The sequence below is a fragment of the Nansenia antarctica genome (genome assembly GCF_963989245.1).
Source record: "Nansenia antarctica genome assembly, chromosome: 8".
Classification (NCBI taxonomy): Eukaryota; Metazoa; Chordata; class Actinopteri; order Argentiniformes; family Microstomatidae; genus Nansenia; species Nansenia antarctica.
Genome location: NC_137678.1, coordinates 24,714,208 through 24,741,707, shown reverse-complemented (window position 1 = coordinate 24,741,707; position 27,500 = coordinate 24,714,208). Strand labels below are relative to the sequence as shown.

The following is a 27,500-nucleotide window of genomic DNA, read 5'->3' as shown; positions in this document are numbered from 1 at the left end:
AAATGAAAATAGCTGTTGTGAAAAGTGAAAATATAGTATGTTCATGTTGCAGTGAAATGTCTTTACATTGATATATCAGATGTGATATTTCTACTACAAACGAACACAGACAGAGAGACAGATAATTCAAGTAACATTTTTATTGACTTGCAATGTTCACGTTAATTCTAAGTAAAAAGTAGACTTTCTGAGGCAGTGAAATAATACATTATCAATACATGATATAGTGGTGGCCTTTCCTGTCTGTCTTCACTAGATCTGGGAAAAAAGGTGTCAAGAGCCTGGCAGACGGCCTTGTGTGACATCGCCCTCCAGCGATCCTTGTCCGTCAGTACACTCTTCTCCATGTTAAAATCTGCTGGTGCTGTTTCACACCTGATTGCGGTGGAATGAATGGCGATCCCATGGCTGTTCTAGTGTTAATGTATAAGAGACTTCTTTTTAGGAGACAGTTACAAGTAGTATGAAATTGTTACAGCAGAAACGTTTTACTCACATTTCTAATATTAAGATAATATTATCTTACATTTTTATTAATTCTATTTTACTTGTCGGTTTACTTGCTGTCTTTTATGCTGTATGCTACCAAATGTACTGTGAAGCACTTTGTGACTGCTGTCTTGAGAAGTGCTGTACACATAAAGTAAAGTAAGATAATAACTCCTGCTCATGTTTCAGGTACGGGGTCACAGACCCCCAAAGGCTTCAGGACGCTGCCCTTCAGGACGGTGGAGATCACCAACAACGAGAGCGCTAGCTTTGAGTGTGAGTCAGTCCTGCTGAAGAGCTGTTTTGATCTAATGGGGCAGCTGTGTCTCAGGAGGTAGAGCCGGCGTCTAATGATCACAAGGTCGGCAGATCGGCGGTTCAAACCCCGGCTGGCCACATGTCGAGGTGTCCGCGTTGGGAAACTGTCATCGTGATGTGATGTTTCTTTACGCTGTTTCTCCTCCAGCCAAGGAGACCATGGACCTGCTGCACCGCCGGGTCAGTGACCCCAACACCAACGTGAGGAAGTCTGCCCTATCCGGGTATCCGCGGTGTCTTGAAAAGTATTAAAAGTTGATGAATCAATTTTGGGAAAATCAAGACCCTTAATAAGTATTAAATAGTCTTATCACGATTTTATGAGGTCTTGAATTTTGTAGTTATTTTTCTGAATTAGACTCTGTCCAAAGAGTTTGAGTCCTAAAAACATGAAGTAAAAGTTATTAGTTTTTAAAAAAAACTGAAATTCTGTTGTATGATCGTGGTCTAGTCTATTGCAAACTAAAACGGTTAAGTTAAAGGTGTCACTAATGTAAACGGTTACAGCTCGAAGTGGCGGTGAGGTCTGGAAAAATATTGACAAGGTCTTTAAAAAGTCTTAGAAAGGTATTGAAATTAACCTCAAGATTCCTGTATATACCCTGAGTAGGTAACATAGACACGGCTGTTCTAGTGTCAACTGTCACTTAGATCCAACTGTCACACCTCATTTTTCTGGTTTTCTGCTCGAAATGACATGCCCACAGTGAATATAGAATATCTCCACAATCACAAGGGCCTTCATAATGATCTTGTTATCAAATGAAAGCTAACACCTGTGGGGTGGCTGTAGAAGTGTCAGAATCAAAATCTATGTTACTGTGTCAGAGTAAATAGAGCTAGAACATTATAAAACATCTCAAATTCAGTCTCCGCCTAAAAAAACAACAGCTTTTACAGTGAATATCACCTTGGAAACCTGATGACCAAGCCCAAATCATCTAGGAATCAGTACTCCAGGGTCTTATTAGTACTTGTGCCAAAGTCGATGCTAGTAATGTGAGCAAATGCAACTTTGTACCTGTTTTAGTACAGGTATGTTTAGGCGGACACCTATATGTTTAGGCCATTTGGAGATATTTTGGCACCATCTTTGACCTTTGACCTTTCTCATGTATCAGATTGTTTTTTTTGTTTTTTTGGGGGGGGGATTTTTTTGGGTTGGCCGACCAATGTTATGGAAATTCGGCGTTGAAACCGGACATGACACATTCTCCAGTTGGAGAAAACTGGAAGTGACTTCGGCCGTGTTTACCGTCTCGGAAACAAAATGGTGGCATCGTATAGCATGCAAAGTTGTGAAAAAATGTTGATATCGATGAAGAGAATTGATCGAGGTAAGCTCTTTATATCACTTCGGATCCACCTGTGGGTCCGTTGGATCAGAAATTAACCTCAAGATTCCTATATATACCCTGTCTTCACTCCCATATCCACTGACCTTCAGTTCCTCATACTAACATGTGTCGTTCGAGTGCTTTGGTCCTCATATCAGGATCTGATGTTTCCACGTTGTTGAAAATCAACGACACATCGCTAGCAGTGGCGTAGCGCAAAATCCCGGGGCCCCCCCGCAAGGTGGCGGCGGGGGCCCTTTCGCAACGGAGTAAAAAAAAAAAAGTGCGTTTTTTAGAGGCCGATGCGTTATTGACGTTGCGAAATTTTGCAATATGCACTCTACATTCTAAATGCTTGACTTAGCAAAAGGTACAAACAAGTGAGAGCAATAGCCTATAACTAAAACCAAATGGTAGACTACACTACATCAGTAGAATGTATTATAAGTAGAATAGTACAAGCTTTATTTATTTTAACAAAGTGTGGTGTGCACAGCAGTGTGATATCTGTAAACATATCTGTAGACTCTCCGCTAAGGGTTGCCAGATGGGATTGAGAATTTCCAACCTAATCAATCTAAAAACTTCTAAATCCACCAAAAACCAGCCAATCTGGCAACCCTGTCTCCGCTGCATCAGAGTCTACTTGTTGCGTAAAATTGGCCAGGGTTAGTCAAATCCTTTGTTGGACATCTCGTTTCTTAAGTCCTGGTATATTGTGGCATTTCTTTACTGTTTGCCATCTGGTCTAGGAATACCCAGGGAGACGCAGACAGCAGAAGTAGAATAGAATAGTAGAATAGAAAAAGAAACAGCTATATATAGCCTAACCATGCTGAATTATGTACCTGTATGATGCACTGACAGCCTGTGACTGTGAACCTGGCCGGACCCTGCCTTTCTGCCTGAGTTTGAGTATGATGCTGCCCAAATAAATGTTATTGTTTAGTGCTGTACGCTTTCGTGGTATTATATTGTGTGAATTATCATCTGTATGTTGTTTTTCTTTCACTCGACTAACCGCCGAGATAATACTTGAGACATGTACTTCCGTAAACATACATTTTTTATTGGATTTTTTTACAATATCGGACCGACAGTCCCACATATAGCGGCTATAATGTCCGAATAGAGAATCTATCACCACCTAAAGAATGCTTATTGTACTTTGTATTGTATTTTCGCTTGCTCATTTTCCTTGTGTCTCGCTGCCTACGTGTGACGTCAAAGTCATGTTGCTATTGGATACGGCTAACCATGTATATATTTTTTAATATAGGCCTATATATTAAAATTAAGGTTGACACAATGAAGGGCCACTTATTTTCTTTGTTTTATATATTTTTAAATTATAAAAAAATAAAAATAATAATAATAATGTGGATCCAATGTTAGGGGGCCCCCTAGTGGCTGGGGCCCCCCCGCGGTGCGTCGCTTGCGGGCCCGTCCGCTACGCCACTGATCGCTAGTCAACTAACACAGCGTGTTTGCCTTGTGAGCCTGCTAACAATGTAAAGTAGTGTTCTAGTTAACTAGGTAACAATGTAAAGTAGTGTTCTAGTTAACTAGGTAACAATGTAAAGTAGTGTTCTAGTTAACTAGGTAACAATGTAAAGTAGTGTTCTAGTTAACTAGGTAACAATGTAAAGTAGTGTTGTAGTTAACTAGGTAACAATGTAAAGTAGTGTTCTAGTTAACTAGGTAACAATGTAAAGTAGTGTTCTAGTTAACTAGGTAACAATGTAAAGTAGTGTTCTAGTTAACTAGGTAACAATGTAAAGTAGTGTTGTAGTTAACTAGGTAACAATGTAAAGTAGTGTTCTAGTTAACTAGGTAACAATGTAAAGTAGTGTTCTAGTTAACTAGGTAACAATGTAAAGTAGTGTTGTAGTTAACTAGGTAACAATGTAAAGTAGTGTTCTAGTTAACTAGGTAACAATGTAAAGTAGTGTTCTAGTTAACTAGGTAACAATGTAAAGTAGTGTTCTAGTTAACTAGGTAGCAGTGGGGATTACTCACCCAATCCATTGCGCTGTTGCAGTGTTTTGTGATTCTCAACAACGTCAAAACGTAGTTCCCTGTTTCAAAAGAAACAAGTCCGAAAATGTTGATTGGGGTGACGACATGTGGACCAAAAGACTAGAACCAGACCAGAGTTTGAACCCCGGCTGGCCACATGTCGAAGTGTCCTTGGGCAAGACACTGAACCCCAAATTGCTCCCAATGAGCGGGTCGGCGCCTTGCATGGTAGCTTGCCGCCATTGGTGTGTGAATGTGTGAATGGGTGAATGAGAGCCGTTGTAAAGTGCTTTGGAATAAGGCGCTATATAAGTGCAGTCCGTTTACATGTCCAGACCCCATATCCACTGACCTCCAGCTCTCATCCTGTCTTGTCCAGCCTGAACTGACCCTCCTCCCCTCCCCTCCAGGCCATGTCCAGCCTGTACTGACCCTCCTCCCCTCCCCTCCAGGCCATGTCCAGCCTGTACTGACCCTCCTCCCCTCCCCTCCAGACATGTCCAGCCTGTACTGACCCTCCTCCCCTCCCCTCCAGACATGTCCAGCCTGTACTGACCCTCCTCCCCTCCCCTCCAGACATGTCCAGCCTGTACTGACCCTCCTCCCCTCCCCTCCAGACATGTCCAGCCTGTACTGACCCTCCTCCCCTCCCCTCCAGGCCATGTCCAGCCTGTACTGACCCTCCTCCCCTCCCCTCCAGACATGTCCAGCCTGTACTGACCCTCCTCCCCTCCCCTCCAGACATGTCCAGCCTGTACTGACCCTCCTCCCCTCCCCTCCAGACATGTCCAGCCTGTACTGACCCTCCTCCCCTCCCCTCCAGGCCATGTTCAGCCTGCTGAAGCACGGCGTGATCACGCTGAGTCAGGAGAACCTGGCGGTTCTGTCTGAGCGCTGCCGCGACCCGGCCGTGTCCGTGAAGAAGAAGGCCCTGCAGAGCCTGGGGGAGCTGCTCAGCGTGGGTCTGACTTCCTGTTTCTACTTCCTGTTTCCTGTCTGGCATCATCCACCATACTGAAACTGTGTGAACGGTGTCAGCTGGACTCTGGGGGGTATTCCATCAATGTCGCTGTGTAGGAGGCAGGCTAATTTATGTGGTGCCCCAACTAGATACAGATACAAATACAGAATACTTTATTTATCCCCAAAGGGAAATTCAGTTTCCACTGTTCATGGCCACAAACACAATGATCACACAACAACACACTCACCACTGGAGCTCAGCACCCAGCCCACGGTTCACAAGTGCAAGTCTGACAGCTCAAGTTTAAGAACAGTTCAATAAATACATAAAAAGTGCATAAGTTTACAATTCAAGTTTAAGAACAGATTCAGGGATGCAAAAAGAAGTGCATAAAAAGTGCATAGGATATGGCAGGACCCCCCCCTGATATGCACACAGCCTCCCCTACCCCTAACCACCCCCCCTGTCCCTACCCCCCCCCCCCCCCCCCCCCCCCGCCCCGTTCGCTGACTCTGTGTTCCATGTTACATGTTGTTTTTTGTGTTTTCCGTATCTCCTATATTGTCAGCGTCTTTGAGCCTCGGAAAAGCGCTATATAAATTCAATGAATTATTATTACTCATTTAGTAGTACTAGTAGTCGTTGTGTGTAAATAGCAGCTTAGCATTGTAAAGACTATGGTCATTTGACCCCCGAGGCGGCTCTTATAGTCGGTAACATAGAGACGGCTGTTCTGCTGTTAAAAAACCGTGCCCTGCTGACATGCTCTCTTCTCCTTACTCTCCTTGCTTTCCTGTCTATCTAAACTATCTCTGTCCAATAACAAAGATAAATATGAGTGGGACTGCCCCACTCAGAAAGAAATAACCTTTAAACCAACGTGTGTCTCTCCCCCCAGGCCCAGCCAGAGAGCACCCTGGTCCAGAAGGCGTGGCTGGGCGGGGTGGTGCCGGCCGTGGTGGACCCAGAGAGCTCGGTGCACGAGAAGGCCCTGGAGTGTCTGGACCAGGTGATCCTCAGCCAGGTGAGGCGCCACGCCTCCCACACCTCCGCCCCCGAGAGGCTCACCTGGGCCCTGCTGGTTCTGCTGTGTGAAGACTGCAAGGACCTCAGGTAGGATGACACACCTGCTGCCTGCGTGTCTGGGCAGCCATGACAGTAGATGTGTGTGTGTGTGTGTGTGTGTGTGTGTGTGTGTGTGTGTGTGTGTGTGTGTGTGTGTGTGAAGACCACGCTCACGTGTGATATGTAGCACACTGCACGCAGCTAGGCCCAGAGCCATGTGTTGATGTGAACAGATAATGGATTTGACCGATAATTTTGAGAGTTTATAAGAGTAATTTAAAGAGTAATTTGTGTGGATTCCAAGTTAGGATTTGGGGAATGGATCTACATCTGTTTTTTGTGATTGGCATAGCCATGGCAGGGGGTGGTCTAGATCCTAGCCTAAATGACTACGTTTCTAATCTAATCTAGTGGGGGTAGTGGCACTCAGCCCTCAGTTACTCCTGGGAGACTGTCCCTGAAATCTCTCATTGTAAGTCGCTTTGGATAAAAGCGTCTGTTAAATGGTTAAAAATGTTAAAAACATTTCAAATCTAATCCTCTCTCTCTCTGCCCCCCCCTGAAGCCGCTACCTCAGCAAGGCGTTCCCCGCCTGGTCCAGACAGAACCGGTTCACCCCGACCTTCATCAGCAGCCTGATCTCCCACACAGAGGCCCCGCACGCTGCTGGCGCCTGGCTGCTGCTAGCCAAGGTGGCTAGCTCCTCCCCCAAGCTCAACTACGCCAAGATCCTGGAGGCCTGGGATGACATGGTCAGGTTAGTGCATCAGGACCCCCCCCCCGGGACTGCAGGAGGGGGAGGCCTTTAGATAGGATGTTCAGTCTTTAATGTAGCTGTATGACTTTCCACAACAAGTAACATGTCGTTAGCCTCATAGCATAATTGCCTCAGTCACGCTTCACTTGTGGTCAGCCATCTTTGTATGTAGTGTCAAACATGCCTATGTCAAAGAGATGACTTGGGCAGATAGTGATTTTGGAATGTAACAAGCATTCTGATAGGCTGATGTCATAGAGGCAATAATGCCCAGTGAATCAGCAGTGTTAGGAGAGTAGAGTTAGGCAGATATCTCAATTTGGCCAAAATATGACTTAAGCATACCTTTTGACGTGGGTCTGTTTAGGACCAAGAGCGTCAGTGTTACGACCTCCTGCAACATCCTGTCTGTGATCGGGGACATCGCTCAGCATCTCAACGACGACACCAAGAGCAGGATCGTTGGTGAGTTAAATGTTGTTGTTTTTTTACCGTAAACTGCGGTTTCTGAAAATGGCAACGTTTTATAATCAGATTGAAGGGGATCAATGACCGTTTTACATTACTGGCAGTGCATTCCACAATTTGGGTGCATAAAATGAGAATGCAGCTTCACCAAATCGGTTGATATATTACCAATAGGTAAGAGGTTACCAATAGGTTAGAGTGGTTGACAGAAGTGTCTCTCTGGTGACAGAGGACCTCATGACCTGGCTGAAGAGTCTGGAGATGCCCCTGGAGGTGATCAGCGCCAGCGTGGAGACCCTGTGCAGGCTGGGGCAGGAGGAGGCCGTCAGCGACACACAGGTAAAAAAATAAATAATAATCAGTCTTCTATCATGACGACTGCCAATGGCCTGAGCTTGATTACTCTTCCTGCTACGACTGGTTTGATTGATGATTCACTTGCTTAGTCAAATGTATCGATTGTAAGTCGCTTTGGAATAAGGCGTCTGCTAAATGCCAAACATGTAAATGTAAAAAATGGAGTAAAATCAATGGTAAATCAGCTTTTCAAACAGAGTGTCTACTCCTCCTCTGTAGAAGTTCCTGAACCAGTACTGTGGGGAGCTGGTGTCGGTGTGCGAGGCCTACCTGTCTGACGTCCTCCTGAACGAGAACGGAGCTCAGAACCTGAATGAAGACCTGGTGGTGAGAGGAAGCACTCACTCACACACTCCTATTGGCCAAGCAAGAAGTGCATGTTTCTGGCTGTGAATTCTGGGTACAGGGTTCCCACGTTGGTCTTAAAAAGTCTTAAAGTCTAAAATCCAGCAATCCGATTGAGGCCTAAAAAGCCCCTACATTTCACCTATTCGGTCTAAAATTGAGGTGCCAGGTCATAAAAATGTGATCCTGCAAAGAAATCAGTCCGACCACATCTATTGAATGAAGACCTGGTGGTGAGAGGAATGTTTGTTTCTGGCTGTGAATTCTGGGTAACATTTATATCACACTAACGGAGAGTCCTGGGAAAACTGTTGCGCCTTACTTTGTCCTTCCTCGCTTCCCGTAGTTGGTTGCAGGTGCGGTAGTTTGCAGGTGCAAGGTGTTGGACAAACGTTTCGGTCATACGAATGAGTGTCCACTGATGATGGTCGTATGACCGAAACGTTTGTCCAACACCTTGCACTTTTAGCACCAGAGCGCTTTGCACTTTTTAAGAGCATGATGAAATAAATAAAAATATATTCTTCTAGTCTCTATACTATTCTATACTTAAAGTTCATGTAGTGTGCCAGTTTTTCTACACTTGCTGCCCTGTCACACTAACATATAAATGACAGTTTCTATTAGTTTATTTTTCGCTAACGACTCTCAACTTTGACCCTGTCAGGTGAAGCACCTGTTCACCCTGGGCGTGGCGTCGCTGCACTGCCCTGCCAAGGTGGGCCGCCGCCTCGTCCTCCTGGTCCAGTCTGTCCTCACCTGCACCGCCGACCAACAGACAGGTAGGTACCCTGTCTGTCTGTCTGTCTGTCTGTCTGTCCTCACCTGCACCGCCGACCAGCAGACAGGTAGGTACCCTGTCTGTCTGTCTGTCCTGTAGAACAACAGGTAGGTAGGTACCTTGTCCATCTGTCTGTCCCGTAGAACAACAGACAGACAGGTACCTTGTCCATCTGTCTGTCCCGTAGAACAACAGACAGGTAGTACCAAATATGTACCACCCTGTATCTAGAGAATCTAAATGCCCCTTTGCCAGATGTTAGGCTACACCACAACATCTGTCTTCAGCGTGTAGGTCTTGACCTGTGTGTGTGTGTGTGTGTTCCTCCAGCAGGCCCGGGGGAGCTGCCTGCCTCCCAGCCCCTGTCCCAGCCCCTGTCCCAGCCTCTGTTTCAGTTCAGGCCCAACTCCATGCCCAGCAGTGTCCGAGCCCACGCCGTCCTCACCCTGGGTACGACCTCTCACCTCTCACCTCAGGAACACCATACCTCAACACATAACCAGCACCAAATTGCTGAATTCCAAATCAATTCTTGGCCCTACTTCCTAGATCTGAAAGGACTGGTTAATCGGAAGCAATATAGCACCATTTCCTCCTAGCTCATAGGAGGGTGAGATTGAACCATTGCCTTATTGCAAGTAAAACCGATCCAATCCCTTATATCTGTTAATGTGGGTCTGTGGGTCTTAAGGGATTGGATCGGTTTTAGTTGCAAGGCGATGGTTCAATCTCACAATGTAAGGAGCTAGTTTAGACTTCACGGTGTGTTTACCTGTCCTCCAGGTAAGGAGCTAGTTTAAGATTTCAGCGTGTGTCTGTGTCTTACCTGTCCTCCTGTCCTCCTCCAGGTAAGCTGTGTCTCCAGCACGAGGAGCTGACCCAGAAGTACCTGCCGGCGTTCGCCCACGAGCTGGAGCTGTGCAGCGAGGTGGCGGTCCGCAGCAACGTGGTGGTGGTGATGTGTGACCTCTGCGTCTGCTACACCAACATGGTGGACCGCTACGTCCCCAACATCTCCGCCTGCCTGCAGGACAGAGAGCCGGTCATACGGGAGCAGACCCTCACCATGCTCACCAACCTGCTGCAGGTAGGACACCGCCATCTACTGGACTGGTGGTGGAAATGCGGGGAAAAAATTAAATAAAAGCCAGACTGCTGTGATTTGATTGGTTAACACTAGAACAACCGTAGTTGTTTTTTACCTAATGACCATAGTCTTTACAATGGAAAGCTGCTACTGACACACAACGACCACTAGTTGGCGCGTCTTGTAAATTAGCCTGCCTCCTACACAGAAAAACTAGCAAAATAGCTTCATACTAGCTTATCCTGATGTGATTTTGAAAATGTAAGGATACTGGGTGGTAGAACGCACATATCTAGGAAAGGTCATGAAAGGAGGGTCCTGAAATGTTTTACTCACAAATTATTATTTTTTTACTCACATGGTTAACACCCATGGCTCTTCTAGTGTCAAACAATATTGAGTGTTATTGAAAAAATCATATACAGTGGTATCTTTGTGCTAAATATTCCTGTACATATGGATATGTCTTTTCAGGTCATACACCTAGCATGTTTTTATTCACTTTTTGTGTTCCTCCAGTGGGATATTAACGTTGTATTTTCTATGTCCTTGTCTGAAGGAGGAGTATGTCAAATGGAAGGGGTCCTTGTTCTTCCGTTTCGTTGCCGTGTTGGTGGATGAAGACCCTGCCATCGCCAAGTAACTACCCTCACCCTACTGCACTATACTATACCCTACTGCCTATAGACTTTCAGTTCAGTAACTATCACCACCACCCTGCCTATAGACTTTCATTTCGTACAAGCAACATCCAAAGTTTGAACGTTAAATAACGTGACACTCAATAACTAACGAGGATAAAACACAGAAAAGTCAGAGGCTTATTTCCACTGTGGTCCTCTTCCACATGACAGATAAGACATCAACACATACACAGTGGCAACAATCAAGACAACAATATTAAACATTACGAAGCACTTTTAAACAAGGCGTCTAGTGAATGCAGTGTGATCTGTTCTAATGTTGTTCTCTGTCTCAGACACTGTGAGTACTGCCTGGTCCACCTGCTGCTGAAGAAGAACCCGGTCATGTTCTCTCAGCACTTCATCGAGTGCATCTTCCACTTCAACTCCTACCACAAGCACAAGACCTACAACAAGTTCCCACAGACAGACAGGTAAGCAGTATGCACATCTGGGCCATCGCAAACCCCCCCTCTGTATAACCAGTGTTCTCTAAAGGCCTGTTCACACAGGACTAGGGGTGTAACGGATCACGGATAATCCGGTTCGGAACGCATGTGTACCGCGGATCAATAGCAAAATCGTTTTTTTTTGTTTTTTTTTCCTAACACCAGGGGAGCCACCCCTCCTAAATTTCGTTGTTTGGTACCTGTACTGTAGTAATGACAATAAAGACCATTCATTCATTCAAATGTAACCGGTAGAAAAACAATCATGTGCGCTTTATTCTCACTCTCTGCATGTGTACTGAGTTGACAACAACATTCATTCACTCATCTCTGTCCCAATTATATCACGTCATATCACCCGCTAAGCAGCCTGGGTGATTGTGTAAACACACAAAAAAAGTACTCTGTTACTTTGCAGCAGTGATGTTATATATATGTTGTTATATATATATGTTGTTATATATAGATGTTATATATATATGTGATATATATATCAGTTTTGACATCTTGAATGTTGTTTTTTTGTTTCACACATTAAAAGTGGTGTTTTTACAGAATTCAAGGAAAATGTTGTTTTTATAAAATAAAAAAAATGTTTTGTGTTGATCCGAAAAATGATCCGATCCGTGACTCAAAATCCGTGACACGATCCGATCCGTGAGTTAGGTGATCCGTTACACCCCTACACAGGACTAGTGTTACCTGGGGACCTCTGGTCATGTAATAGTTGCGGAGGTCGTCTGTGATCTTGATTCCAGTCTAGTCTGAATCCTGTGTGAATCTGCCATGTCCGTAATTTGTAAAGTAAAAATGTGCCACTGCAAATGACCTACCATATTTCACCAAACACAGAGGTCCCGTGTGAATGGGCATCTGGGTAATATGGGGTCGTTCGCAAGGTTTTTTGGTTTTCTTCGTGCCTTTTTTCTTCTTTATTTTCACCCTTTCTCTAACTGGGAATGTTGGTATTGGCAGTGGTAGTGGAAATACTCAAAATACCTTTTTCTCAAGTAAAACTATTAACTATCAATAGTAAAACTATTAATACCGCACAGTAAAAGCACTATAAACATCCTGCATTCAAAATGTTACTTTCTAGTCCGGAAATATCAGTTCCTGCCATCCTGTCAGTAATTGATTCTTTCAGTCCTGAGTCAGGGTACAAGGTCAATTTAAATAAATCTGTAGCAATGCCACTAGGGGGAGCTACTGATCAAACTAGTATTCCAAATTTTCCTTTTCAGTGGTCCACTCAAGGATTTACTTATCTAGGCATTACAGTGTCTCCAAATCCACAGGATCTATTTAAAAACAATCTAAGTACAGTACTGAAAAAAGTAAAATTGGACATGCAGAGATGGCTACATCTCCCTATATCATGGATTGGTAGAGTTAATCTAATTAAAATGAATATCCTCCCACGCTTGCTGTACCCTATGCAAATGCTTCCACTATGGATAACAAAAAAGACAGTCAAGAACTTTGAAAGGGACCTCTCCAAGTTCATTTGGCAGGGGAAGAAACCCAGACTAAAGATGAAAACACTCCAGCTACCTGTAGAAAGAGGGGGCTTAGCACTCCCCAATATTTTCAATTACAATTTGGCCTGTCATGCTGGGATCATGTTGGAATGGTTAAAAGATTACCTTAATGGAGTGGGTAAACACATTGATGAATGGTGTTGTTCACCTGTAACTCTGTTAAGTTTGCTAACTGGTGACAGAAAACAAATACCATCAAGCATTAAGAATTCCATTATCTATAGCACAGTAAGAGCGTGGGGAGAAATTACAAGCCATACTGGTACGAAGGGATGTTTCTCTTCCCTGACTCCAATAATTGGTAATAAGACCTTCCCTCCAGGTATTAATAGTAGTGTTTTCAATGAATGGTATAGGAAGGGAGTTAGGGTCATAGGTGATTTATTCACGGACGAGGTTCTCATGTCATTTACCCAGGTTCAGTCTCAGTTTGCTATACCTAATAAACATTTATTTGCTTATTTACAAGTACGCCATTTCATAGATACCAATATTAAACTGTCTCCAGGGGGGCCAGTAAGGAGCTCTTTAGATGAATGTCTTACCCGGTTCTCACAACCTAGAGGGTTTATTTCTTATTTTTATAACTTTTTAGACACTTGCAACAAACATAATATAGACCATGTAATAGCTACTTGGGAGAGGGACTTGGAATCTAAGTATGAAGGGGCAGACTGGACTACATGTATTACTTCTTGCAGTAGCACTTTTTGCTGTAATAAATTTAAGGAGACTCGGTACAAAATTTTGCATAGACAACATAGAACTCCATATATCCTTAATAAATTTGACCCGTCCAGATCACCACTTTGCTCCAAGTGTAAGGAGAAAAACGGCACTTATATCCACTGCTTCTGGCGATGTTCTACCATTTCAAAATTCTGGTCACTGGTCGCCAAAGAATTGAATAACATCTTTAAATGCAGCATTGAAATGAAACCAGGCCTCTTCCTACTGAGTCTCCCTGAACGAAATATGCCATTGAATCAGTCTAATGTTCTGCTTCTCCAGAAATTGCTAGTTCTGGCTATGAGATGTATTCTATTCAACTGGATTATGGAAAAGCCCCCAACAATCACTCAATGGTATCGTGAGATCTTCAAAATCTTACCGATGGAAAGACTGAGTGCTAGAGTAAAGGGCAACGAACAGCTCTTTATTAGAATATGGAAACCCTTATTTGACCACCTGCCACGTGACGTTGCGAGTCTGTGTATAGATTAGTGTGTTGTGCTGACTGATGAGCTTGCGAAAGGTGCATATTGACCCCCATTTCTTTTTTTTCTTTTTTCTTTTTTAAAATGTTGTGTATATGTATGTATATATTCAGATTCAGATAACGTTTATTGCCATTATGCATACGCATATAGGAATTTGCTTTGGCGTTACAGTAAGTGCATTAATATGCATATATAGTGTATATATGTGTACGCGTATGTATGTATGTGTATGGGTATATATATAATGTGTAATTTATGTTTGTTTGTCTCTTGTATGTGGGTATTGTGGAGGTTTGTTTTGTTGATTCAATGTAGTGTTATATGTATTGTGTATCTAAATCAAAAAAAAAAAAAAAAGTGAAGACATACAAGCACACAAAGACACTACCATCAGGGCAAATGATCAGGAATGTTTGTGACACGTTCTAATGCTTTGGTCCTCATGTCTGGATCTGATGTAATGATCAGACTTTTGTTTCGGAAAATGTGAATACATTTCCGCGTTGTTGAAAATCAACGACACATCGCTAGTCAACTAACACAGCTTGTTTTGTGAGCCTGCTAACAATGTAAAGTAGTGTTCTAGTTAACTAGGTAGGTTAGTTGGCTAGGTGTGTTGCAGTATTTTGGCTTGACTAGCGAGTTTGTGTTGTGAAACGTAGTTCCGTCCGTGTTTCAAAAGAAAAGTCAGAACGTTTTGATTGGTTGCCGACATGCGGACCAAATGATCAGACTGTGTCACATATGGTGGAAGAGATGACAGGATATTCTACACATGTCTAATGTGTTGTTGTGTGTGTTGCAGTGAGAAGGCCAGGTTCTCTCTCAGAGGGTTCCGGAACCAGGGCCGGAGGTTCCGGATCTACCGGTTCCTGCTGGAGAACTTCACTGACGCCCAACGCTTCAACACCACCATCAATATCTGCCTGACCGTCCTGGGTGAGCCGTGTGTGTGTGTGTGTGTGTGTGTGTGTGTGTGTGTGTTAGAGCCGGCGTCTTAATGATTGCAAGATCCGCGGTTCGAACCCCGGCTGGCCACGTGTCGAGGTGACCTTGGGCAAGACACTGACTCTCTCTCTCTCTGTGTCTCTCTCTCCCTCCCTCTCTGCCTCTCTCTCCCCCTTTCTCTCTGTCTCTCTCTCTCTCTCTCCCCCTCTCCCCCCCCCTCCCTCCCTCTCCCTCCCCCCCCTCCCCCCCCCCCCAGCCTGTTTCGTGAACGAGGAGCTCCCCCTGGACTCCGAGGGGCAGGACCTCCTACTGGAGACCCTGGGGGTTCTCAGTCTGAAGGAGATCCGGCTGCAGTCTGCCAGCGGGCCAGCAGAGGGCGGCGAGGAGCCGGAGGACGAGCAGCAGGTGGCCATGGCCAAGGTGGTGATGCAGGCCGCCCAGAAGAAGGTGAGTCGCCCCGCCAACAGGGGGGGGGAACTGGGGGGGCGGCTGTGGCTCAGGAGGTAGAGCCGCCGTCTAATGTTCGCAAGGTCGGCAGATCGGCGGTTCGAGCCCCGGCTGGACACATGTCGAGGTGTCCTTGGGCAAGACACTGAACCCCAAATTGCTCCGAGTGAGCGGACCAAAGCATTAAAAGGTGTCACACATCGTTTAAGGCCTGGGTCTGTGTTGGCGTGGTTAACTGCCAAACTTGCTGATGGATCTTCGCTTGTCGATATCGGTTCTCACCACTAGAGGGCGCTGTGGTCTAACACGCCGTCCGTCCACAGATGCAGAAGAAGGTGTTCATAGAGGACATCATCCCCATCTTCATCGCCCTGAAGAGCATGCTGGAGCAGAGGCGCTCGCCCGTGCTGAAGGGGCTCATGGGATACCTCCAGGTAACACACACACACACACACACACACACACACACACACACACACCCGTCCTGAAGGGGCTCATGGGATACCTCCAGGTAACACAACACAACACACTCACCAGGGCTAACCCTAACGGAACCTTAAAATAATTAAAAAGACCTAATGAATCAAACTCACTAGATTTTGTAGGGAAAGACGATGTGATGTGATGAGGTGCACCGTTCGTGTTCCATATAGCAGTGTTCCCTCTTCAATGAATCTTAAGAGTGGGAGAGTTTTCTTTTTATTGATAGAGACAGTAGAGATCAGACAGGAAGGATGGGTGAGAGAGAGAGAAGGGATGACATGCAGGATATGTCCGTGGCCGGAATCCAACCGGGAACCCTGCGGTTACGTGGTCAACGCTTAGTCCACTACGCCACCTAAGCGCCCCTGCATTATTTAATTTTTTAAATCCCAGGTGACCATGCAGGACTAGTCATGTGACCTCTCTACCCTATCCCAGGTGACCATGCAGGACTAGTCATGTGACCTCTCTACCCTATCCCAGGTGACCATGCAGGACTAGTCATGTGACCTCTCTCTCCTATCCCAGGTGACCATGCAGGACTACCGCAGCGAGGTGAAGGAGTTCTTCGCGGCAGACGAGCAGCTTGCATCAGAGTTGGAGTACGTCCTGCAGCTGTACGACAAGGAGCAGGAGGTCCTGGACATGGAGAAACAGCTGGCGGGCCGCTCCCTGGAGGGGGCTGCACCTGGGGCTAAGGTGAGCACTGGCCTCTACTGGCCTCTACTGGTCTCTACTGTCCACCTCTACTGACCCTGTATGAGGTGGAGAGACAGAGAGAGAGAGACAGACACACACACAGAAAGACAGAGAGAGAGAGACACAGAAAGACAGAGAGAGAGAGAGACACAGAGAGAGAGAGAGAGATACAGAGAGAGAGAGACAGAGATACAGAGAGAGAGAGACACAAAGAGACAGAGATAGAGAGACACACAGAGAGACAGAGACAGAGATTGAGAGAGACAGAGACATGTCAATGTAGCTGTCTTGTCAATGTCTGTTGCCTTGTCAATGTAGCTGCCTTGTCAATGTATGCTGCCATGTCAATGTATGCTGCCTTGTCAATGTCTGCTGCCATGTCAATGTAGCTGCCTTGTCAATGTAGCTGCCTTGTCAATGTATGCTGCCTTGTCAATGTAGCTGCCTTGTCAATGTAGCTGCCTTGTCAATGTATGCTGCCTTGTCAATGTAGCTGCCTTGTCAATGTAGCTGCCTTGTCAATGTCTGCTGCCTTGTCAATGTAGCTGCCATGTCAATGTAGCTGCCTTGTCAATGTATGCTGCCTTGTCAATGTATGCTGCCTTGTCAATGTAGCTGCCTTGTCAATGTATGCTGCCTTGTCAATGTAGCTGCCTTGTCAATGTATGCTGCCTTGTCAATGTATGCTGCCTTGTCAATGTAGCTGCCTTGTCAATGTATGCTGCCTTGTCAATGTAGCTGCCTTGTCAATGTCTGCTGCCTTGTCAATGTAGCTGCCTTGTCAATGTCTGCTGCCTTGTCAATGTAGCTGCCTTGTCAATGTAGCTGCCTTGTCAATGTAGCTGCCATGTCAATGTCTGCTGCCTTGTCAATGTAGCTGCCATGTCAATGTCTGCTGCCTTGTCAATGTAGCTGCTTTGTCAATGTAGCTGCCTTGTCAATGTCTGCTGCCTTGTCAATGTCTGCTGCCTTGTCAATGTATGTTACGCCCTACCCCCTGGTGGTAGGAGGCCGCCGGCATAACATATGACAGTGAGCGTGCAAATGAAAATAGTCCAGTGACAACCAGGCATCTGTTAAACAATAATGATTTATTGTTTAAAACACACGGTACAGAGACGAGACACAACACAGACCCCAACCCCCTGATCTATGCAGCGACCACTAAAGGAAAAGCCCCAGAAAACTAAATCTAAACCTATAAACAGAAAACAACCCCAGAACTAACCCCCTAGCCTAACCCCCATAGCCGGTGCCGTAGCACCTAACAAAAATACAAGGGTTAGTGTCGCCGCACTAGCTGATGTTACTAATACAGTGGGTGATCTACGTGTGGTGTAGGACACAGATGCATACCTGCAGGTACTTACTAAGTGCCCTACCTCTCGAACTCTGTAACCGACTAAAAGAAAATGAAAGAGAACAAAAGAGAACATCAAAAGGTTAACAAAAGGGAATCAAACAAACTATAACCAGCAACATAAGTTTACATACCAAACATATTGAGAGCTGCCACCTCTCCTGAAGAACAGAACAAACTGGAGTCACGTGACCTGCAGAAGAGATGGCTGCGTAGCGCGCTCGCTCCGGCCCTATTTCCCTTATTTCTTTTGAAACTACTCATAGTAAACTTTTATTTAATAATTCTGATACAGTAAATGTTATTTAACAACTCATAGCTCAAAATGCCGCACACAAGAAAGTCCAAGCCATCCTCTCCTGACCCAGAATCTTCTCAAGACGAAGTGGAGACAAACGAGCTAGCGAACATGCCGAGTAAGGCTATGGAGGACCAACGTCTTTTCATTGAAAACCAATTCTCTGGTATGAACGGCAAACTTGATGCAATCAAGACCGACCTAGCTAACTGTACAAAAGACGTGCAGAAACTCCGCGGTGAATGCACTGAACTTCGCAAAAAGATGGAGAAAGCTGAGGAAACTACAGTTGATAACAAGGCTAACCTCGAAGCTAAACTAGCTGATTTAGAGGACCGTAGCCGACGTGACAACATACGCATTATGGGAATACCTGAGGGAAACGAGGGTTCCAACGCGGTCCAATACATCTCCTCCAATCTTCCCAAATGGTTCCCCAACTTGAGCGGAGAGACGTTAGAAGTCATGAGGGCACATCGTCTCCCCCTTCCCCGTAATGCCAATGCCAATGGCTCACGGACCATCATTTGCAAGATGTTACGATTCACAGACCGCGACAGGATCCTCAAAGCTGCCCGGCTGACACCTCTCAACCTCGGCGAGAGGAGCATCCGCTTCTCCGCTGACTACAGCCAACACACCATCGCTCGGCGCCGACTCTTCTCTACTGCCATGGACATCGCGAAGAGGCGAGGGCTCCAATCTTTCCTCCTTTATCCGGCCAGGCTTAAAGTGATCCACGGTTCCCATCAGCGTGTCTTCGACTCGCATGCCGAAGCAGAGGACTTCCTCAACGCACAGAAGCCATCGGAGGCTGGGGACTGAACGCAATTTGGTGATCGTTCTCGCACACGCAGGACTCAGTACAGGTTGGATGGTTGGTGTTAAACCACTGAGCGCTTGTTAATTTCTATTTAATTAGGCTAGTTATCCTTTTTTATTTTATTTTATTTCACTAACTGCCACATGTCAGGTCATACGAAAGGGTAGTGTTAAAATTGCTTATGTTTCAAATCCCTGATTAGGTTGCTGAGTTAACATTACCATTAGGCCAATATAGCCTACTTGATGGTGATTTAAAGGACCGAAAATACAGCAATTATTAAGCCTATCATAGAAAATTATGCATCAGAATAATATAGTTTTTTCTTTTTATGGGATAGTTACCCAATACTGCCTATGTAGGCAACTGTTTTGGTTAAGGGAACGGGCTAGGTGACTGTGTTTATAGCCCCCGTTCTCAGCGTCAGGTGTCTAATGTTTTTTGGGGATATGGGGAATATGTTTGTTTATTTTATTTTTTATTTTTCTTGTCACACGTTATTTGGTGGCATTTCTGGGTATTTTGGCGATATGGGTGGGGGGTGTTATAGTTCTTCTTGTTCTCACTGATGTTCATTACAATGTACTGTCTTTGTTTACCAGACCCGCAGGTCTACTCCTGTTGTTCATTTCTAGGGAGTGGGTAATTCCTACTGTTGCCCCTCTTTCTACACAGCCCAACTCTCATCTAGTATGACAACTCTTCAAATAGCCAGCTGGAATGTGAATGGTTTAAATGGCCCGATCAAACGTGCGGCATGTCTAGATTACCTCTATAGGAAGAAGGTTGATATAGCATTTGTACAGGAGTCACATCTTAAAGCAGCTGATGTACGTCGTTTTGCTAACAGATACTACTGTATAGCAGCGTCGGCTTCATATAATTCCAAATCCCGTGGTTCTCTTATTGTAACAAAACGCTCCCTATCTATAAATGTCCTGGAGAAGTCTGGCAGTGCTGATGGGCGGATCTCACTGATCAAAACCATTATTGCTGGGCGAAAACTGGCATTCTTGTCTGTTTATGCCCCCAACCCTTTTGACAAAGAGTTTTTCCAACAACTGTCAGTGATAATGTCAGAGTTGCAGGATTATGCTTTGATCATGGGTGGGGACATGAATGCGACCCTGGACCCTACCTTAGATCGCTCACATCCTCAGGACCAGCATTCTCACTCCCAAAATTCAGCATCGGCCTTTCTGTCACGTTTTATATCAGACTTTAACATCCTGGACACATTCAGAGTTATTAACCCCTCGGTTAAACAATACAGCTTCTTTTCCAACAGACATAAAACATACTCGCGTATAGATTACATTTTCATTTCTCCATCCATTTCTGAATTACATGATGCATTAATGTTTCCTTGTCCACTTTCTGATCACTGTGTCATTATGGTCACATTGACTTTAGCTAATACACCAACTAAAGCATCACGCTGGCGCTTCAATACAACCCTTCTGAAAAATATTGATTATTGTACTTATTTTAGGAGCGAACTTGCTGAATTTGTATCTGAGAATGTTGGTAGTGTTGATGACCCCCGTATCTTTTGGTATGCGTTGAAAGGGTGTATCAGGAACGTTTCAATATCTTTTTCATCCCACCTTAACAAGATTCGGTTGGGCAGAATTGATGAGATGGAATCCGATCTTGCAACACTGGAAAAACAGCAGCAGATATCTTTCTCTGAAACTAGGGACCGGGATATCCGTATTACCAAATTAGGACTTAACTCTCTTCTTAGACGACGAGCTGAATTCTTAATCCATAAGACTAGACGAAATTATTATTTTAACGGCCCCAGACCTAGCCACCTCTTAGCCCTTAGACTGAAACACGACGAAAAATTCTCAACCATATCAACTATCAAGCCTAGTGATTCTCATGATACCATCTCCGACCCCAAAGCAATTAACTCTGAATTCCGTAACTTCTATTGTAAGCTATATTCTTCCGAGGTCATTCTAGACAGGGACAATTGTAAAACTTTTTTGCAGAGCCTAGATCTCCCCTCCCTGAATAAGGACGAAATCTGACCAGCTGCAGACTCCAATATCTCTGGAGGAACTGATAAACGCTATTCAAAAGATGAAGAAGGGTAAATCGCCGGGTTGGGATGGCATCCCTCCTGAATTCTACCTTACCTTCTGGGATGTGTTAGGCCAATTCATGTTAGACATGATTACTACTTCTGTTGAGAAAGGGTGTTTCAATAGGGACGCCAACTCTGCCATTCTATCTCTCCTTCTAAAACCTAACAAGGACCCCACCCTCTGTAGCAGCTACAGAGCATTATCAATATTGAATGCTGATGTAAAGATTTATGCCAAGGTGCTGGCCTCTAGACTTGACGTGCATATGACCAAACTCGTTCATCATGACCAAACAGGCTTCATAAAAACTCGCCAAGCTGCGGACAATATTCGTAGATTGCTCCATGTACTCCACTTCTCTCAGGATATTAAGTCTCCATGTGCAGTCCTATCATTAGACGCTGAAAAAGCTTTTGACAGGCTGGAATGGGACTATCTGTGGCTGGTACTAGACAAATTTTGCTTAGGTTCAGACTTCACTAAATTGATCAAAGTTTTGTATTCAAACCCCTCAGCTATGGTCACTACAGGAAATATAATTTCAACTTCTTTTAAAATTTCAAGGGGCTCTAGGCAGGGATGTCCGCTCTCGCCAATCCTATTCTGTCTCTCACTCGAGCCATTAGCTCAAAAGATTCGGCAACACCCTCTTATCTCCTCTATCAAGTTTTGTAATACATCACACCACATTTCATTATTCGCCGACGATATTCTGTTATATATGGATAAGGCTCCAGCATCCATTCCCAGAGTGTTGGACACTTTTGAAGAGTTTGGCACTCTGTCAGGCTACAAGATCAATTGGTCCAAGTCATCATTCATTAATGTCTCTCAGTACTTCTCTTGATCCATCTACCCTACCATCTCACATTCCAGTCGTTAAGTCTTTTAAATACCTCGGGGTAGATATCTTTCCCTCTCTGTATTCAGTTGTAACCAAAAACTTCCAAGGCATCTTAAGCAGAGTGGAGGCAGACATCAATAGATGGTCACTTCATCCACACTCCCTACAAGCACGTGTCTCCATTGTCAAAATGGATGTTCTTCCCAGGATACATTTTTATTCCAATATGTTGCCAATCTCACCTCCCAAGGGTTACTGGGACAAGATCCATAGTCTTATATCAAAATTTATTTGGAAAGGCAAGCGCCTTCGCTTAAAACTATCCACTCTACAGCGCAGCAGACAGGATGGAGGTCTAGCTGTCCCCAATTTTAAAATGTATTTTTGGGCGTATGTGCTGCGCCCTTTATCAACCTGGTTAGATTGTAATGCATCGGTTTCATGGCGAGCGATAGAGGAACATTTGGCTTCCCCTCACCGCTTACAGGACTTAGTGTACTCAGGTCTATCTACTAAACAATCCAAATCTAAGCTGGGCCCTATAATGTCCTCTCTTTTATCAGTATGGCTGGCTGTCGAGAAGGCTACTCACTCTCAGTTAAAGTGGCACACCCATACTCCTATCTTCCACAATTTCGCTCTTCTAACCGGAAAAGTTCCCTTTTCATATCCCCAATGGAGTGATAAAGGTATACATGTTCTTTCTGACATTTCTAATGATGAGGGTCTTAGAATGTTTAATGATCTGCGTATGACCTACAATTTACCAGGGTTCTCTTTTTTTCTTTACCTGCAACTTAGATCTTCCATGCGTGCATATGGTGTTCCCTGGGGCAGGCCCGGATTAACCCCCTAGGGTGCCCTAGGGTGACCAGACTTGATGTGTGCCCCCCCCCCCCCCCCCTACTATCTAGCCTACTAAGGTATTACTTAGTACCTACTAACCCTTCACCCATAACGGCTATCGACTAGTGCTACTGTGCATGATATTTCTATTGTAATCATGGGAGATAAATGTTCAAAGAAGAAACGAAAGCAAACGCTGTTGGGGGGACTGGAGGTGAAGACGTTAGGACCACGGCAAATCAAATGAAGAACTACAAATCCCAGATGACAGGGAGATGACGTATGACGGCTCTGATGCATCAACCCCTATTTCATTAATTTTCTCTATATAACGACGTCGATCATTGATCGGCAACGACACTATATAATAGTTTGCCTAACTGGCCATCGGATTTGGGCTCCTAATATCTAAAAAGCACTACGGTTTTCTTATTTTATCGGATTAAAGTAGCGAAGACCAGAAATTCCCATTGACCGCCATTCAAACTTCTCCGCTTCTATCACCCAAAAAGGGGCGTGGACATTACGGGAGGGGAAAGTACCCAGATGCGTTGCTCTGATGAATCGCGCACTTGTCTATGACTGGGGGGGGGGGCACTTACACCGAACTCGCAATTATTTATCTTTTTATAAATTATAGCCTAAATATAACCGTTAGTTTTGTACCTGTGTGGATGACTTCCAGTAAATATAGCCTATATTTTAAAAATGTGCGCAAAATATTTTAAAGGTCTCTTCATTGTCCGAATAATTTGGTGCCCCCCCATTGGCTGGTGCCCCAGGGCGTTCACCCGATGCAATATATGGATAATCCGGGTTTGCCCTGGGGACAATCTCTATATACCCATGAGCTTCACACGATGTTAGATGTGGGAGTACAGACAAGGGGTTTAGTCTCTAAATGATACACTCATTTACTAGAAGCTTCCTGTAAACCTCTTGCTGTTCACCAGGTATGGGAGAGAGACCTTGATTTTTCTGATGGGGATATTGATTGGATGACTGTTTGGGACAATCTGGATATCACATCTAAAAATCCTAATCATAAACTTATTCACTTTAACTTCTTACACAGGTTATACCTCACTCCGAGAAGACGCCACCTCATGAAAATCATACCCTCCTCAATGTGTGATCTGTGTTCACTCGGTCATGTGGGCTCCTTTTTACACATGTACTGGGAATGTCCTGGGGTGGCGGCATTTTGGAAACTAATATCTTCCACTTTATCTAATCTATTGGGGATCCATATACATTGTTGTCCGAGATTATTGATCTTGAATGATACTTCATCATTGGATCTGTCAGCTTCCATGTTTCGTGTTTTATTCGCTGGTCTTACCGCAGCCAAAAAGATGTTAGCATTACGATGGAATCCTCCACATACTCTTACGCGTAAACAATGGCTGCTGTCTTTCCTGGACATACTATACATGGAACAATCTATAGCCAGAATACATGGAGCTAAAGAAAGGACAATTCAAACATGGACCTCTGCAATACATAAGATAAAAGAGTTGATGGAGTGACTGTGTTTGTAGGCTGTGTTGTATGTGAAGTTAACCTGTAATTGTTGTATTATTATTATGATTGTATGATTTACCAAATATAGTGTAATGAAGAACTATGGGGGGGGGGGTGGAAGGGATGTTATCGCCATGGGGGGGGGGGGGGTTACTCATGTGTTTATAGTGTGTGTGTGTGGGGGGGGGGGGTGTAAGATAAGGGAAGAAAAAGAAAATCAGGACAGACACTTATTTTGTTTGGTGTAATAATGTGAGTTTTTCATGTGTACTGTTTTGCAATAAATAATTGATTACAAAAAAAAGAACAGAACAAACTAACTTATATAGACTTGGTGAACTGATTGGATGAAGATTGATGATCCCAGCTGCCAGGCATCTCATCTGATTACTCCAGCAGGAGGGACGCACTGAAACAGAAGAATTAAGACAAAACAACAACACACCACAGGTCCAACAGAAAAGACCCCACCACCCGTAACAATGTAGCTGCCATGTCAATGTAGCTGCCTTGTCAATGTAGCTGCCTTGTCAATGTATGCTGCCTTGTCAATGTAGCTGCCTTGTCAATGTATGCTGCCTTGTCAATGTAGCTGCCTTGTCAATGTAGCTGTCTTGTCAATGTAGCTGCCTTGACAATGTCTGCTGCCTTGTCAATGTAGCTGCATTGTCAATGTAGCTGCCTTGTCAAACAATCTATGTCCGCTGAGTAGGGGAGCGCGGGGTATGTTGTCATGCCTAGAGAATCTGGCATCATGCCTTTCATCAAAACATTAATGCTGGCATGAACCCTTAACTTTAAACTTTGAAATCGAATGTTCTCTGGCGTGCACGTAGGTCCACAGTAATTGTTGGAATGTAATGTAATGTAATGTATTACTGTAGCCAGGAAATGTAGGACTTGTAGCCAGTCCTGATAACCATCATCTCCATATACTCTCCTCATAATTGCTAATCTCTCTCTGTCTCTCTCTCTCTCTCTCTCTCTCTCTCTCTCTCTCTCTCTCTCTGTCTCTCTGTCTCTCTGTCTCTCTGTCTCTCTGTCTCTCTCTGTCTCTCTCTGTTTCTCTGTCTTTCTCCCTCTCTGTCTGTCTCTCTCTGTCTCTCTCTGTCTCTCTCTCTCTGTCTCTCTCTCTCTGTCTCTCTCTCTCTGTCTCTCTCTCTCTCTCTGTCTCTGTCTCTCTCTCTGTGTCTCTCTGTCTCTCTCTCTCTGTCTCTCTCTCTGTCTCTCTCTTCACGCCCCAGCCCCTCCGGACCCACCATGGCCTGCTGACCCCCCGAGTCTCCCAGTCAGTCAGGTACAAACCCTCAGTCAGTCAGTCAGACAGTCAGTCAGTCAGTCAGTCAGTCAGGTACTAACCTCATCAGTCAGTCAGCCAGTCAGTCAGTCACAAACCTCATCAGTCAGTCAGCCAGTCAGTCAGTCAGTCAGTCAGGTACAGCCTCGTCAGTCAGTCAGTCAGTCAGTCAGTCAGGTAAGACCCCCGCAGTCAGTCAGTCAGTCAGGTAAGACCCTCGCAGTCAGTCAGTCAGGTAAGACCCCCGCAGTCAGTCAGTCAGTACAAACCTCCTCAGTCAGTCAGTCAGTCAGGTACAAACCTCCTCAGTCAGTCAGTCAGTCAGTCAGTCAGTCAGGTACAAACCTCATCAGTCAGTCAGTCAGTCAGGTACAAACCTCATCAGTCAGTCAGTCAGTCAGTCAGTCAGTCAGGTACAAACCTCATCAGTCAGTCAGTCAGTCAGTCAGCCAGTCAGTCAGGTACAAACCTCCTCAGTCAGTCAGTCAGTTACAGCCCTCCTCGCAGGGCTTCTGCTAGCGTACGTCTCTTCTCTGTCAACTCTTCTGACAGTCAGAAATGTAACATGTAAGATATAAATGAAGAGACCAGAGACCTAGAGAACACTCAAGTCAAATCTAATCAAATCTCAAGTGGGGCTATTACATACTTGATCCAGGGGTCGGCTGTGGCTCAGGACAACCACAACATCTACTTCTACCACCACAACATCTACTTAGGGTAGTGGTGGTCTAGTGCAGCGTTTCTCAACCGGGGTGCCGCGGCACACTGGGGCGCCGCCTGGCGTCTTCAGGGGTGCCGTCAAATTATTCTATATTCTGTCTCGCACGCCCCTTTCCCATTTCACAATGTCAATACCGGGTTCAGCGTAAGGTCAGTGTGTCAAAGACATTTCGAGAGCAATGAACAAGCAAACAAGCAGAATCATGGAACATGACGAACTGACAACAGATCATCCATCACAAGCTAGCAAGGATGCTGAATATTTTGTTCGGATGAAAAGTAAGCATAGCTGTCCAGAACAGGTAATGATGAAGTGCGCCAAAGTTTCAGAGAAAGCATTGGAGGCTAGTTACCTCGTAGCCGAAATTGTTGCTAAGGCGAAGAAGCCACACACTATAGCCGAGTCCGTAATATTGCCAGCATGCACAGCAATAGTTAATAAGATGCTAGGCCCACAAGCTGCAAAAGAAATAGCAAAGGTCCCGCTGTCTGACTGTACAATTGGAAGGCAAATCAATGACATCTAAAAGGGTCCTATGTTGAAGGACCCCAACAAGGACCCCAATTGAAATAAGCCAGTGGCTTTCTTGGGTTTTTATCCTCTTAGTTGACCTTGTATGTAATATGTACTTTCATGTACCTACTTCTGCAAATCTTCTAATAAAGTTTTCAATCAATCAATCAATGTTCCCCGCTCCCGAAAAAGGGTCTGATCGGGCAGGGCAGTCTCGCTCGCCGGCAGAGTGTGGAGGTGGTTGTTCTATATGGATGATCGGTGACATTATTCTCTCGTCCGACTTCGGAAGCTATAAGCATGGTTGGAAAGTTCGCGAAATAACGCACGGTTTCGTTTTCATGCAATGAATTTAATACATCCAGACAAGGTCATGCGCGCAGCGGGAGAGAGAGACGCATTTTCTGGCTTAATAACTCTGCATCCTCGGTGTTTACGTTGAATGGACTGGATAGGTGTTTCCAATCAAATGTGGGAATATGAAAATTAATGTGTTCCATAAATTCCCACTTTTGTTCGGTCACTGTGTCATGTTTATACAGCACGGTTACGTGCCTGATGCCTTTGATGCACACTTGCCGCTTTCACTCCCTCCTCTCTCTCTCAATAATAATAATAATAATAATACAACTTTTATTTGTATCAATAGCCGGTGAGTGAGTGAGTGAGTGAGTGAGTGTGTGAGTGTGTGAGTGTGTGAGTGTGTGTGTGTGTGTGT

The 27,500-nt window shown here is 44.8% G+C and overlaps 1 protein-coding gene across 1 annotated transcript in view; it reads left to right on the top strand.

The window, feature by feature from the left end:
- The window catches only part of LOC308164059 (condensin-2 complex subunit D3-L-like), a gene marked incomplete at both ends in the record, with an annotated part of 19,748 nt that extends 3,237 nt beyond the window's left edge, over positions 1-16,511 (top strand). Inside the window, 17 exons of the mRNA XM_080538219.1 lie at positions 693-765; positions 956-1,008; positions 4,987-5,121; positions 6,026-6,240; positions 6,758-6,949; positions 7,317-7,414; positions 7,647-7,756; positions 7,994-8,101; positions 8,787-8,901; positions 9,231-9,350; positions 9,749-9,987; positions 10,547-10,626; positions 10,967-11,104; positions 14,686-14,819; positions 15,085-15,275; positions 15,599-15,709; positions 16,287-16,511. Of these exons, the coding sequence (XP_080394345.1) occupies positions 693-765; positions 956-1,008; positions 4,987-5,121; positions 6,026-6,240; positions 6,758-6,949; positions 7,317-7,414; positions 7,647-7,756; positions 7,994-8,101; positions 8,787-8,901; positions 9,231-9,350; positions 9,749-9,987; positions 10,547-10,626; positions 10,967-11,104; positions 14,686-14,819; positions 15,085-15,275; positions 15,599-15,709; positions 16,287-16,511 (2,337 nt within the window). The remainder of the gene's footprint in view (positions 1-692; positions 766-955; positions 1,009-4,986; positions 5,122-6,025; positions 6,241-6,757; positions 6,950-7,316; positions 7,415-7,646; positions 7,757-7,993; positions 8,102-8,786; positions 8,902-9,230; positions 9,351-9,748; positions 9,988-10,546; positions 10,627-10,966; positions 11,105-14,685; positions 14,820-15,084; positions 15,276-15,598; positions 15,710-16,286) is intronic.
- Between the last annotated feature and the right edge of the window lie 10,989 nt (positions 16,512-27,500).